Source organism: Setaria viridis, chromosome 3 (genome assembly GCF_005286985.2).
Source record: "Setaria viridis chromosome 3, Setaria_viridis_v4.0, whole genome shotgun sequence".
Classification (NCBI taxonomy): domain Eukaryota; kingdom Viridiplantae; phylum Streptophyta; class Magnoliopsida; order Poales; family Poaceae; genus Setaria; species Setaria viridis.
This window is the reverse complement of record NC_048265.2, coordinates 46,894,916-46,908,293: the sequence shown is the minus strand read 5'-3', so window position 1 is coordinate 46,908,293 and position 13,378 is coordinate 46,894,916. Positions and strand designations below refer to the sequence as shown.

General features: G+C 46.6%; 2 protein-coding genes across 2 annotated transcripts; one reads left to right on the top strand and one right to left on the bottom strand.

Moving 5' to 3' along the window:
• The first annotated feature begins 4,325 nt into the window (after nt 1-4,325).
• Nucleotides 4,326-6,750, top strand: LOC117847524 (serine/threonine-protein kinase SAPK9). Its single transcript, XM_034728737.2, has 9 exons — nt 4,326-4,657; nt 4,768-4,842; nt 4,988-5,089; nt 5,210-5,263; nt 5,376-5,468; nt 5,625-5,717; nt 5,974-6,078; nt 6,159-6,257; nt 6,350-6,750. The coding sequence occupies exons 1-9, from the start codon at nt 4,439-4,441 to the stop codon at nt 6,635-6,637; spliced, it is 1,128 nt and encodes a 375-aa protein (XP_034584628.1). The 5' UTR covers nt 4,326-4,438; the 3' UTR covers nt 6,638-6,750.
• Nucleotides 6,751-7,086: 336 nt separating this feature from the next.
• Nucleotides 7,087-11,248, bottom strand: LOC117847523 (probable disease resistance protein At4g33300). Its single transcript, XM_034728735.2, has 4 exons — nt 10,210-11,248; nt 8,685-9,435; nt 8,379-8,590; nt 7,087-8,030 (listed from the first exon to the last, which is right to left on the bottom strand). The coding sequence occupies exons 1-4, from the start codon at nt 11,048-11,050 to the stop codon at nt 7,198-7,200; spliced, it is 2,637 nt and encodes an 878-aa protein (XP_034584626.1). The 5' UTR covers nt 11,051-11,248; the 3' UTR covers nt 7,087-7,197.
• Nucleotides 11,249-13,378: the final 2,130 nt, after the last annotated feature.

Here is a 13,378-nt window from a genome sequence, read left to right as displayed (position 1 = left end):
GGACGTTTGGTTGGAAAAAATATCGTGCTATCCAAATGGAGCATATGAGTTCTTCTTCTTTTTTTTTAAACTTGCACATGACCATACGACACCTTTTTTCGATCCATGTTTTGAATGAAGCTTCTGTGATCAGTTCACAATAGTGCTTGGTAGGTGAACCTTGAGATTTTTAGTATATTAAACTAGAAGATGATAGTAGGAGTAAGAAGCATCAGCATTGTCAGTTTGTCACTTGTCAGAATACTCAAGAGTCTCTTACGAAAAAAAAAAAATCGGACTGCATCCAGCGTTTGCAGGCCTGCCACTTAGGCCCAATATCAGATAGGAGGATAATTGTTCAGCCCATACCATAAGATGAGGGATAGGGTTCACAAATTTTTTTGATCACTTTCAGCAGCCCTCGGTTTCAGAATTTTTTTGGATCACTTGCTTAGAACTAGTTATTGGTAGCTCTAAAAATTCCTGAAATTGGAACTATTGGTACATCAAGAGCATTTTGATGAATCATTTTATCCATAATTTAGACTAAATACAGGTATTTAAACCACTTTATTTTAGTCTTCAAATGAGAGATCAAACATATATCTCGGAGCTGGAACTGAAACTGCAGGTACATCATGATCATTTAGATGAATTTTTTTATCCATAGTTTGAACTAAATAAATATATGCAATCCACTTTATTTTTTTCTTTTAGAAGGTCCTAGTCACCTGCATGTGGGTCCAGGTCATTGAAATCCTTCGGACATGAATGTTTGACCACCTTCCAAATCACCAGCTTGCTTCACGTGATCCCGTGATTCTCTTACGAAATCAATAAGTGCTTCACATCCAAGTCTTCTGAAGTGATCGTTCATCGAATCTGGACGTGTTCGGCTGTGCGCTCCTTTGGGCCGGTCGACTCAACCTCATCATTTGTGGTCAGTTTCAACCTCGTTTCTTCTATGTTGGACATTGGTATTGGGACTTGAATATATCTGCTCCAAATTGGGCCGTTTTCCTATGAAAACACAACATAATTTGTATGTGGATATGGCCTTATTAATTATCAGGTATGATAATTGATAATTATGTCATTTCCATGCTAATATTGAGGACAAATAGGAAACCCCTCTAGGAACTTATATCCACTCATACTATAAGGTAGACCTGAACATTTTAGCCGGTCCGGCACAGCCCGTGCGCCTAGCTTGAGTCCATTGGGTTTTGCCCACCTGCACATGCTACGGAGCTAGGCTTTGTCAATGAAAACCAGACCTAAAAAAATTGGGACGGCCTGAGCTCGCTCATACAATTTATTTTATTTATTTTTTTTACTAAAAAGGAATAGAAAGCCTGATCCTGGCACAAAAATCAGCTTGACAATGCTAATGGGATGGTTGTGGTCACAAATTTTTGCCCCGAAATGAACCGGGGGTTTTTCAGCCCGGCCTGCAAAATGCTCAAATCTCTAGGCTGGGCAACATATATATAGAATGGTTATCAATGCAATGCGGTTCTCTTGGGTGTTTTCCAATGAAATTCACATGAACAAAAGCAACATCCCATGTCATTTATAGCTTTACTTCTAGGTCAATTGTGTGATTGCCACGCAGAAGTGATAAACTTATAGTTATCTTCTTAAATTGACATTATCTACCCATAGTGACACTAGCCATGCTCTCGAGATTATCTATACTTATCTAACAAGGGTGGTTTCTTGTGTATTTTCGGATGACCATGGTAGAGCCACCTTTATTTGGCTTTTTATTTGTTCGAGGAACGCTATATGCATGGCACCAAAACAATATGTGGTGACACTAGTTCTTACTCCAAAGAGGCAACCTCTAGGCACTAACGTGCACTCATTGTCATTGCAAAGATGAAACCTCCAGGCACTAACATCCACTCTATCTATAAGGTTGGATAGCACATAGACCGATCATCGGCTCAATTCATGTGATAAAAAGCAATGTGCCATGTTGTTTATAGCTTTACTTCTAGGATAAGTCACGTGATTGGCATGCAAGACTTTAAATAGCAGGTTAAGCTATTTAGCAGCGGCATTCTCTAAAGGCTATTGAAGGCTATTTCATTTAGCAGTTTTGTAAAAAGTATGAAGATTTTTGATTAATTATGCACAAAGTAAACTACGATGATGCTTGTCGACCCAAAGAGGCAACATCATGCACTAATGTACACTCCAGCCAAGAGTTTGGATAGCATATGGAATCGATTTTCACTCATGTTGTTTCCTCCCATTCAATGAATTTACTTGCAACTATTCTTGCAATATGATCATCGGCGCAATACCGCAATAAGGTTTGCTCGCGCTATCGCTGGCGGCAATTTACTAGCAGAAGAAACATCCAACATCATTTATGAATTTACTTATAAGATCAATTGCATGATTAACAAAAAGCTATTGTACCATAACAGTTCTCATCCTTAACAGTGGCTTCTAGCCATACTGCCATAGTGATACTAGCTTATTTGTCGAGATCATTTATAGTCAACTTGCTAGAAGCAGCAGACACATGTGTAGTTTGCAATGTATGCGTTAGTGACACATCCATTTGGCTTTTGTTTGAGCCATATTCTATGCATGACATTGAAAGAAAACTATGATGATGGTTGTCGATTCAAAGAAGCAACCTCTCAGCACTGATGTACACTCCAACCAAGAGATTGGATAGCACATGGAATCTATTGTTGGTGCGATAATGTTATATCTTGTGGTCCTCGGTGCAATATGGTTCAACCACGATGTATCCTCTCCTATGTGAATTTACTTTGTAGCTACTCATGCAATATGATCATTTGATGCAATTATGCAATAAGGTTTTCTCGCTCGATCATTGGTGAAATTTACATGATATAAACAACATTCCATATCATTTGTTGACTTTACTTCTAGGATCAATCACGTAATTAACACACAAAAGCTATAGTACCAAATACTTGTCATCCCTAATCGGCAGCTTCTAGCCATAGTGACACTACCTTGTTTGTTGAGATAATCTATAGTCAACTTGCTAGAAGCGGTGGGCGCATATGTAGTTTGTGATGCCTGCGTTAGCGCCACGTCCATTTGGCTTTCGTTTGAGCCTAATTCTACTCATGACACGAAAAGCAAACCATGACGATGCTTGTCAATCCAAAGAGGCAACCTCACGGCACTGAGGTGCACTCCACCTAAAGAGTTTGGATAGCACACGAAATCGATGCTCACTCACGCGGTGCTCAGTGCAATATGGCTCAATCACGCTATTTCCTCTCCTCTATAAATTTACCGCAATATGGCTCAATCACGCTATTTCCTCTCCTCTATAAATTTACTTGCAGCTATCCATGCAATATGCAGTGCAATTACGCAATGATCATTGGTGCAATTTACATGACATAATTAACACATAAAAGCTATAGTACCGAACAGTTGTCATCCCAAATCGGGGGCCTTTTGCCATTATGATACTACCTTGTTTGTCGTGATCATCTATAGTCAACTTGCTAGAATGGGCGGGTGCATACGCAGCCTGCGATTCCTAGTTTAATGCCACGTCCATCCGTTTTTGTTTGAGCCATATTCTACGCATGACACCGAAGCAAACCACGACGACGCTTGTCAATCCAAAGAGGCAACGTCTTGGCTGATGTGCACTCCAGCTAAAGAGTTTGGATAGCACACGGAATCCATCGTCGATGCAATAATGTTCGCTCATGATATTCCCGTAGGAGCTAGAAATCGTGCCACTACTACACAAAGTAAGTAGTACCAATGTATAAAAAGAACAACTTCAAGCTATTTCGCCATGGTTTAACGGTGGCAAGCCAATTTCCAACCTTGGTTCAATTATGCCAGATTTTTTCCAAAAGGGATAGTACGGCGGTGGGCTATAACCAAACCTTATACAAAAACGAGATGCCCGTAGGCTGACCGTTACGGCAACTGTTGAAATCCCCCGGACGCCGTCCGAGGCGGTGGCACACGCAGGCGAGTCAACCCTCCGCCGCCGTCCGATTTCCATCCAACCGCCCCAGATGCCCAGACCGCCTGCAGCCAGGACGCCGGTTTGACCCGACACCGCGCTTTTGGGCCCCACCGCCTCCCCCGCCCCCGGGCCCGCGTCGCAGTTGCTGCTGCGGTTTTCCGGTGGGGCACGCATCCAGCTTGTCCGAACGCCGCCCCCGAATTGGGTTGTTTCGGAGTACCCCAATGACGTGTGGGTCCGGTTCCTAGCGGGACCTACAGTTCAGTGGGAAGTGTAGTGGGTGGGTGTGGGCCCGGCGTCTAAAAGCTTAAAAAAAGAGCAGAAAAAAGAAGAAGAAACAAGCGAGAGCGAGGGAGGAAGCAGAGGAAGGAAGAAGGCGGTTGGATCAGTGGGAAGAGGAGAGCTGGAGAAGGTAGCGGGGCGTTTCTGTTTTGTCCCCGGCGGCGGAGGAGCAGGGGAAGGGGGAGGATGGACACGGCGGCGGCGGCAGCAGCGGGAGCGGTGGCGCCGGCCGGAAAGACGGGGGCGGCGCCGCCGCCGCCGACGGATATACCGATAATGCACGACGGCGACCGGTACGAGCACGTGCGGGACATCGGGTCCGGCAACTTCGGCGTCGCGCGACTCATGCGCTGCCGCGCCACCGACGCCCTCGTCGCCGTCAAGTACATCGAGCGCGGCGACAAGGTACTGCTACTGCTGCTACTAGGCACTGGCAAAGCCGCCGCCTTTTTCCTCTTCCGTACGGCGAGCTGCGTGTTCATCCATCCATGCGTGTCACGCACGTGTTTTTGCAGATTGACGATAACGTGCAGCGGGAGATCATCAACCACCGGTCGCTGCGCCACCCCAACATCATCCGCTTCAAGGAGGTCAGTGAGGGTGATGGCGTCACGCCGCGGCGATTGCTGCCTCTGTAGTCTGTTCTTCAGTCCGATGTGTGACGCTGAACGATGTGTGTGAAAAAAAAAAAGTTAACTCTTTTGCTTCTCTGCTTGCGAATTTGCGATTCTCCAGGTCATCCTGACGCCGACCCACCTCGCCATCGTCATGGAGTACGCCTCCGGCGGGGAGCTCTTCACGCGCATCAGCAATGCCGGTCGCTTCAGCGAGAATGAGGTCTCTCCTTAATTCTTATCTGATCGATATCGCCTGATAAAGTTTGCTGCGTCAACTGTTGCATGTTCCTGTAGTGATCGATGGCTGACTCTGACAGTCTGACTTCTTGTGCATGTTCAGGCTCGGTTCTTCTTCCAGCAGCTGATTTCTGGGGTTAGCTACTGCCACTCCATGGTAATCCTTTTCTCCCAGAATTACTATTCCATCTCCCTCTTTTCCCTCTGTTTCAATTGTTTTTGTATATGGCTAAAATTGTCCGATTTGCATGATTTTGGGTGTTGTCAAGCAAATATGCCACCGCGATTTAAAGCTCGAGAACACTCTGCTGGATGGAAGCACGGCGCCTCGGCTCAAGATATGTGACTTTGGTTATTCCAAGGTATTACTTGCGCCCAGTTTACTATACTGGATATACATCATACAACATAATATGATTATTACTGTACTGTAATGGTTTGTTGATTGTCAAAAAAGATACTTGTGTTGAATGCTGTTCAGTTTACCTGATTACTGTCATGTTCTCTCATTTTTACAGTCAGCTCTTCTGCATTCACAACCAAAGTCCACTGTGGGAACTCCAGCATACATTGCTCCTGAACTTTTAATGAAGAAAGAATACAATGGCAAGGTACTGTCCATCCCTTTGGTCCTTTCAGTTGCTCTCCGATATACGCTGCTACTACTACCAGCCTCTGCCAATTATGCCATTTGCTTGACAATAGGAGTTATCTCTGTGCTGTAAAGTTGTTATTGGTCTTGTGATGGCATGAATAGTATCTGGTCTTTGCTTAAAAAAAAAAGTAGTGTCTGTTCTTGTGGAGTAACTCTTTATACAGTGCACTTGCGCGAATGCTCAATTGCTAACAATCTGTCATTGAATGGAGATTGCGGATGTGTGGTCATGTGGGGTGACCCTCTATGTGATGTTGGTTGGCGGGTATCCTTTTGAGGATCCAGAAGATCCTAAGAATTTTAGAAAGACAGTTCAGGTATTTTTTTTTGGCCAAACTTGGTAGTTCCACTGGCTGCAGTTATATCCAGACAGCTTAATGCTTATGTCAATTTGCAGAAAATAATGGGGGCTCAGTATGCGATTCCCGACTATGTCCATGTATCTCCAGAATGCCGAGACCTTTTATCAAGGATCTTTGTTGTCAATCCAGACCATGTGAGTTATCAAATACTCTGTTCTTTTCTTTCTTTCTTTCTTTCTTGCTGTGTCATTTGATTAATCAGATGTGAGATACATGGTCTTTGCAGAGGATCACCATGGCTCAGATAATAAGCCATCCTTGGTTCGTGATTAACCTCCCTATTGACATAATGATTGATGGCACAATGGACTATGAGGAGCCGGACCAGCCGATGCAGAACATGAACGAGATCATGCAGATACTGGCAGAGGCAACCATACCACCTGCTCCAACCCGCCTAACTGCCCAGTTGCCTGAAGGCCTTGACATGGACGAAGACACTGAGGATTCAGATTCAGACCTGGACACCGACACCGATACCGGGAGCAGTGGGGAGCTAATTTTGGCCCTGTAATCATGTCCATGATTGCATGGCAACCGTATTTGCGGCCTTCCTTTCTGTAAATCAATCTGTCGAGTTGCGGATCCTCTAGATCAGCTCGAGCTTAAGAAGTGATTTGTCCTTAACCCATGGCCCAGTGGTCGGTTTTGTCGCAATTACTGCTTCAGACCCATGATCCCTATTCTGGTGCTGCTACCTCTATCTGTTGTATAGTATGTGTGTATGCTGTGCAACAATCTAGCTCCGGATATAACCATGTGAAACTGAAACCTTTTCAGGTTCATTTTGAGAACAATTGCTTGGTCTCGGTTGGTTTGCTGAAACTGAAAAATTTGGAGATTGTATGTAACTCTGTTTTGTGCCAAGAGGAAGCTCTTCCTGTTTTTTTCTTGGAATGTATTTCTATTTTGGAACGAGTTCAGGCTTTGTCACCGAGTCGAAGCATCAACACTGACTGAACATTGTCAAAATTGGCCAGTGGATTGATTACTCTTGCTGCACTACACAGGGCAACATATAAACATCATATGTACATGGTCAGTTTGGAAGCCCAGAGCCCCCAGAACGTGACATCAGTCTACAAGCCAGTCCAGGTTGTAACACTCCTCTGCCACCTGCACCCGGAGGTCAGGGATTACCTGCTCAGCCTCCCTCCACAGCAACGCCGTCTCCTCGTCGCAGACGACATGGCCGAGGGACTTCAGGGAGGACGACGACCTTGGGAGGCTCCTTAGGCGCGAGCATTCCCGCATGTCGATCTTCTCCAGGTTCGTCAGGTGACCAAGCTCCTCTGGGAGGTCTGTCAGGTTGATACACTGGGATATGTCAAGGTATTTCAGCCTCTTCAGGCTGCACACCGACGGCGGGAGCCGCCACAACGCTGGGCAGGCATAGACCCGAAGGATGCTCAGGCAATGCAACTTGCCCAGCTCATATGGAAGCTCGGTGAGGTCATGACAGTTCGAGATGGAGATGGTCTCGAGGGAGATGATCTCGCAGATACTTGATGGCAGCTCCTTCAGATCTATGCAGTGGTCAATTGTGAGGTTGGACAGGCGGGGGAAGGTCATGGAGAGGTCCATCGTCGACCCTCTTAGGCTGTTGTTCAGCTCGCAGAGGACGAGGGAGATCTTGCGCAGGTTCTTCAGCGGGATCGTGGTCTTTGGCAGCGGTGGGAGTGTGATCTTCTCCAACCAGAGGCTCCTCAGGCCGCTGAGCATGGAGAAGGCAGATAGGTTGTCGAGGGTTGCGCTGGTGGTGCCGTAGTTGATCAGCACCAAGGCTTTCAGGTTCTGCATCGTTGCAATGAATGGTGGGAGGTAGTAAACGTTTGAGGCGAAGTTGAGGATGAGCACTTCGGCCTTGGGGAAGCTCATCTGGAACCAGTCAGTCTCTTTCATTTCACCTGGAGTTTTGGTAACAGTTGGTCAGATCAGTCTGTCCCAAGGAAGAGCACATGTGGAAACTACTACTAATCTATGAAGGAAATGTTTCAGAACAAAACTACAAAACCATGTTCCTGCAACACTGGTGTAACAATAGAATTTTAGGGATGATGATAAGTTTGCTGGTAGACTTAACAATCATGGGACAAACAAAAAGTCTCATTATGTTGTGTACTTTTGTTTATTACTAAGATGGTTCTTCCAAATTTCAGTAAGATTCAGAACGAATTCACTACAGATGTTGGATGACAAGTTGTTGGCAACAAATATTCAGAAAAGTAAAGAACAATAAAGGACAAATGTTGCACCTGTATGAATGGAAACTATCTGAGCTTCAAACGGAGTGTCCTTGTTCCTCTGCCAGTCCCTTGGAAGAGTTTCTTCCCTTCTTGGCATCACCAACCGCCTCCGCTTATTCAGAGGGTCACGTCCACTCATGTGGAGTGCAAGATCTCTCAACACATCATGTTGCATCACCGAGTAGTCATGGTAGCTACTATACAAATCTCCAGCCTTGTTCCTGCACAAAGAGCAGCAAAGAGTTAAAACCTGTTCTTCGAGATAATATCAATTCTTAAATATTTCGAAGCATTTATATGGCAAATGATACATACTGTGCATCGTTGACAAGAGTAAGAAGGTTCTTGTCTGAAAGCTCAACCAAGATGGCGAAAGCATCTGGTTCATCAAGATCATGAATCTCCATCCAAATGTTGATCAACACATCAAGAGGGATCTTCTTATCCTCTGGGAAGCAGCCCAGATCAAGGAAACAATCTCTAACCTTCTCTGACAAGCACTCAACGCTTGCCGCCATTCTCTCCAGGAGCTTGGTCTCATGGGAGTCAGAAATAGCCTCCCCTCGCGACAACCGGTTCTTGGCACTCAGCCATATCTTAGGAGGTTGATCACGCAACGATGCACCAATGACCTTCAGAGCTAGAGGAAGGCCTCTGCACTCTGCAGAGACCTGCTTAACCAATCTCTTGTCAGCAGTCTTAGGAACACACTCCTGATCGAAGGCAGCACGGCAGAAGACAGAAAAAGCCTCCTCCTCATCAAGCAACTGCATTTCATATGTCTGTTTTACCAACGTGGGGAACTTAAATCTTGATACAACAAGAGTCTTGCACCCAGGGAACTTGAAGACGAGATCCTCAAGCTGTGAGAGAGACCACACATCGTCAAGGATAACAAGGACTGGTCCTCTTTCCCTCGGCCCTAGCTTGAGCTGCCATTCCGGGATCTGGTTGTATGCACCAAGCACAATGTTTCCGCTGATCTGCTCCCACAGCTTCATCTTGATGGTTTCCAGGTTCGCAGATTGTGAGATCGTCTCAAAGAAGATCATGTTGTTGTAGTAGGCTATAGATAGAAAGAAACCATGTCAGAATCACAAACCGGGAAAAAAAACTTGCAGAAAGGGATAAAGATTTATGGATGCATGAGATCTCGATTTTTGATAGCAGCGATTAAAAGATGTTATTTCTCAAAGACGGTGATAATCGAATTTTAGTTTACTATGATCTTGAATACAGAGACGATGGAGGTATGAACACAGGTTGCCAATTTTGGCGATATTAGAGGTTGACCAACATCACTCATCCCAATTCCTTGCACTAAAAGAGGATCTGAAAATTGGCATAGCTCCAGATTTTTTTTCTTGGATCTGAATTTGGAATATAACACACTAGCACCTACTGTTTGGCTTTACTCTGTGTGAAATAGATAACATGGTGAGCAGTTTATTAAGCAGCTATCATATCTTGATTTAAGATTAAGTATCACCATGAACACGACAAGGTTACTCAAGTCCAAGCAGAATTTAAGAGCATCTGCTAAAGTTGTGAGAATTCAGAAGCAATCTAACCCCATCACAATTGTACTCCTGCCACTAGCTGGTCAAAGCGCCAATTTTGACCAAGCAAGTGGTGTGAGCAAAACGAAAGCATCAACATCAACTTTACCAAATGGCACGACAGGCACGCAAACCAACCACCAAAGATGCTGTTCCCCAAATTTGCAGAATTTTTGCGCCCAATAATTCACGAAAAGATGCAATCTTTCTTCTTTGCAAAAAAAAAAGATTGGAAGAATTTAAGGAAAAGATGGTTAAGATTTGGCCCTTGTTCTCCTTACCTCGGACCTTGTGATCCCTGAAGATCTCCATGGCGAGCGTGGTCTTGCCGCTGCCGCCCATGCCGGAGATCCCGACCACCTCCCAGCCGCCGCCGCCGCTCATGACCATCTCCTTCACCTTCTCCTTGGCCACCTTGAGGCCGCCGCCGACCATCCCCTCGTCCTCGTGCCCGTCGGCGAGCTCCATGTCCATGGCCATCACTCCGGCCTTGGCGGGCATGGCCATGCCTTTGGCGGGCGGCGCGTCCACTGGCATAGCGGCCATGGAGGCCTTGGTGAGCGTCGCGTCCATGGGCATCGGCACGCCCTTGTGCGGCGGCGCGTCCATGGGCATCTGCATCGGCAGGCCCTTGTGCATCTGCGGCGGCGGCGCGACGGGGAAGGAGAGCGCGGGCGGCGGCGGGTGCGCGGCCGCGGCGATTTCCTCGACGCGGCGCTCGAGCCGCCCGATCCGCGCGTCGGCCTCGTCGCGGAGCCTGCGCACGCTGCCGATCACGTGCGCGGGGGCGTGGCGCTCGAGCCAGCGCGCGATGCCCCGGTCGGCGGCCTCCATCCGGCGCGCCAGCTGCGCGGCGCGGTACACGTTCCACCGCGGGGACGCCGCGGCGCGGCGCGCCAGGTCGAGCGCCTCCCGGATCCGGGCGGCGAGCTCGCCGAGCTCCCCCGCCGAGCGCTGCCCGGCGGCGGCGTGCGGGCCCAGGCCCTGCACGAGCGGCAGCAGCGGCTCAACGCTCCGGCGCAGGCGCTCGGCCGTGGAGCGGCAGAAGAGCGTGCCACGCACCGCGCCCAGCACCTCCCGCAGCGCCTCCCCGGCGAGCTGCTCCAGCAGCATCCGGTCCATGGCCGCCTCCTCCTCCTCCTCCTCCTCCCTCTGTCTCCGTCCGCTGGGGTCGCGTCGCGTTCGTCCCCGGCTGCTTGCTTGCTTGCTTGCGTGCGCGCGCGTGGTGGAGTTGTTCAGCTGGGTGAGTGAGGGGTCGCCATCGGCGTGGTGGGGAGGAGGGGGGGCGGCGTCGCGTTTGGTCTCGGGGGAGGCGGGGATCGGAAAGGAAAGCGAGTAGTTATAGGAGAGGGGGGGACGGCGGTTGGGGTCAACCGCCGCGGTGAGGGGGTCGCCGGTGGCGGGAGCTCGGGATCCGTGGGGCTCGCGGTCACTGACGACGTGGGCCCGTGTTGCCGCGTACACTGCCGCGGCACACGGTAGAGGTTAGTGGCGAGTCACCGAGGCAGTACCGCAGTAGACCACACTTAGCAAGGAGACCCTGAGTTTGGCCGTGGATTTGGGTCTAGCGCAAGTCGATGATGGAAAAGTACCAAAGGTTTTGCAAAGTAATTCACTCTTATGCGACCGAATTACACGCATCTATCGGACCGACACCTTTTGGAATTGTATTTGTATGTATATCGACGTCTAATGGTCGCCTTAAGTTGATGTCTCGCTCAGTTTACCGATAGTCGAAAATTGATAGAGATTTATGGTTTGCTCTGTCAACCTAATAGTGATATATGCAGGTGAAGTTAGAGTACCGGGGATGTGTGATTTACTCTGTCAGTCTACTGGTTGATGGTTTCCTTTTCAGAGCGTTGAGCGGACAAAGTGAATCGCTGAGATAGATTTGAGAGACCCAGTTTACGCCTTTCCATTTTGCTCATTGTTTGGCCGATCACCATCAATTGCTAGCTCGTGCTTGATTACTAAGGCTTGTTCTTTTGTGAAGTTAATTTAGAATATCCACATTCCATAGTTTAGCCACTTGCCCAAAACCCCTTATATAATTCTAAACCTCATATCATCTTTTAATAAATGATGATGACAAAACCTCCCTGATTAGTGTAATTTCCAGAAAATAAACATGGAGCTGTTGTGACCACACACCTTTTTTTTTTTTTTGCTTCGCTGTTGTTAAGATTAAGAGGAGCAACAAGCCTTGATTGCAGGACATCGAGGCATGGGATAGATGAGCGACAACTACAGAACCACCTGAGCAATTGAATATAATGAGCATCACAACAAACTTGCTATGGGCTTTGACCAAGCAATAATCGAGCATAGTACCTAGTGGAGACCTCCATTCACATGCACGGGCTACAATTATAATGGGATACATATCCAAAAAAATAATGTTGAGCCCCTTGAGTTTTTCAAATCTGTCCGTTTCTTTTTCTGCTTAAATTCAGAGTTTTTCAAATCTGTCCGTTTCTTTTTCTGTTTAAATTCAACAAACTACGGAAACGTCTTTGAACTAAAAAAAAGTACACACCGCAGTACTACGCCTCTATTGGTGAGAGTTTGCTGGTTTTTCCATGGATGAGCAGAGCAGGCTAGTCTCGCCAATGGAACAAGTTGCTCTATCATGACGTCATTCCACGTTCCCGCAAGATGTTAACATATTACTTATAAAATGCGTCTCTATTTTTACTGCCATGTAGGTTCCCTGCTTTACTGTCTTTTTCCCTCAAAGAGTAAAAGGCTGATTTTTATTTGTAGAGTGGTTCCAGAAGAGGATTAAGAGCATCACACAGCACATCGATCACCAGCATACTTAATCAACTAAATTAAACCTTGTGTCTACATCTTGTGATCTCTCATCAATACAAGCACATGCACTTATTGATACTAACCCATAAAAAAAATACAATCATTCCCCAATTATTATATTTTGTGGGACTCAAACAAGTCCCTTTCCACTACAATTCACCCGTTTCGCTTTTAGTTCATTCAACATTTTGTCCTTTGTTAGATGTATAAGAGTGATAGTACAAACAACGAAAATACTGAACACTCGCAATGGTTTATCGGGTACCCATAGAACTAGCGTTCCGTTTGATGAAGCCTCTCTAGATGCACGTCGAGTAAAGAAGTACAATTGTGTAATTAACCTGACATTATCCCATTGTATTAACAAAAACAAGTCTTGCTTGAACTGAAGAATAAACATAAGTAGGATAGAATTTCTTTGGCATAAATGTGGCACGCACCAAGCTGTATACCAGCTATTTGAACCCCATACAAGCACATGTAACCATCCCTACTTTCCACTATAAAAGGGACAAAATACTGTAGAATTATGCAGTTACAAACACAAATAGTTAGGATTCTTTAACCTACAAAAGTTTCTAGTTGAATGGACACTTAGGAAGGATTACTTAGTGCGCATCAAGTTATGACGCT

Excerpts from the sequence above, each read along its gene's own strand:
- LOC117847524 (XM_034728737.2), top strand. The coding sequence starts at position 4,439 with ATGGACACGGCGGCGGCGGCAGCAGCGGGAGCGGTGGCGCCGGCCGGA. Across the intron at positions 4,843-4,987 it reads ACATCATCCGCTTCAAGGAG|GTCATCCTGACGCCGACCCA; the intron begins GTCAGTGAGGGT and ends GCGATTCTCCAG. Across the intron at positions 5,090-5,209 it reads GTCGCTTCAGCGAGAATGAG|GCTCGGTTCTTCTTCCAGCA; the intron begins GTCTCTCCTTAA and ends GTGCATGTTCAG.
- LOC117847523 (XM_034728735.2), bottom strand. The coding sequence starts at position 11,050 with ATGGACCGGATGCTGCTGGAGCAGCTCGCCGGGGAGGCGCTGCGGGAG. Across the intron at positions 9,436-10,209 it reads CAGGGATCACAAGGTCCGAG|CCTACTACAACAACATGATC; the intron begins GTAAGGAGAACA and ends TTCTATCTATAG. Across the intron at positions 8,031-8,378 it reads GATAGTTTCCATTCATACAG|GTGAAATGAAAGAGACTGAC; the intron begins GTGCAACATTTG and ends CCAAAACTCCAG.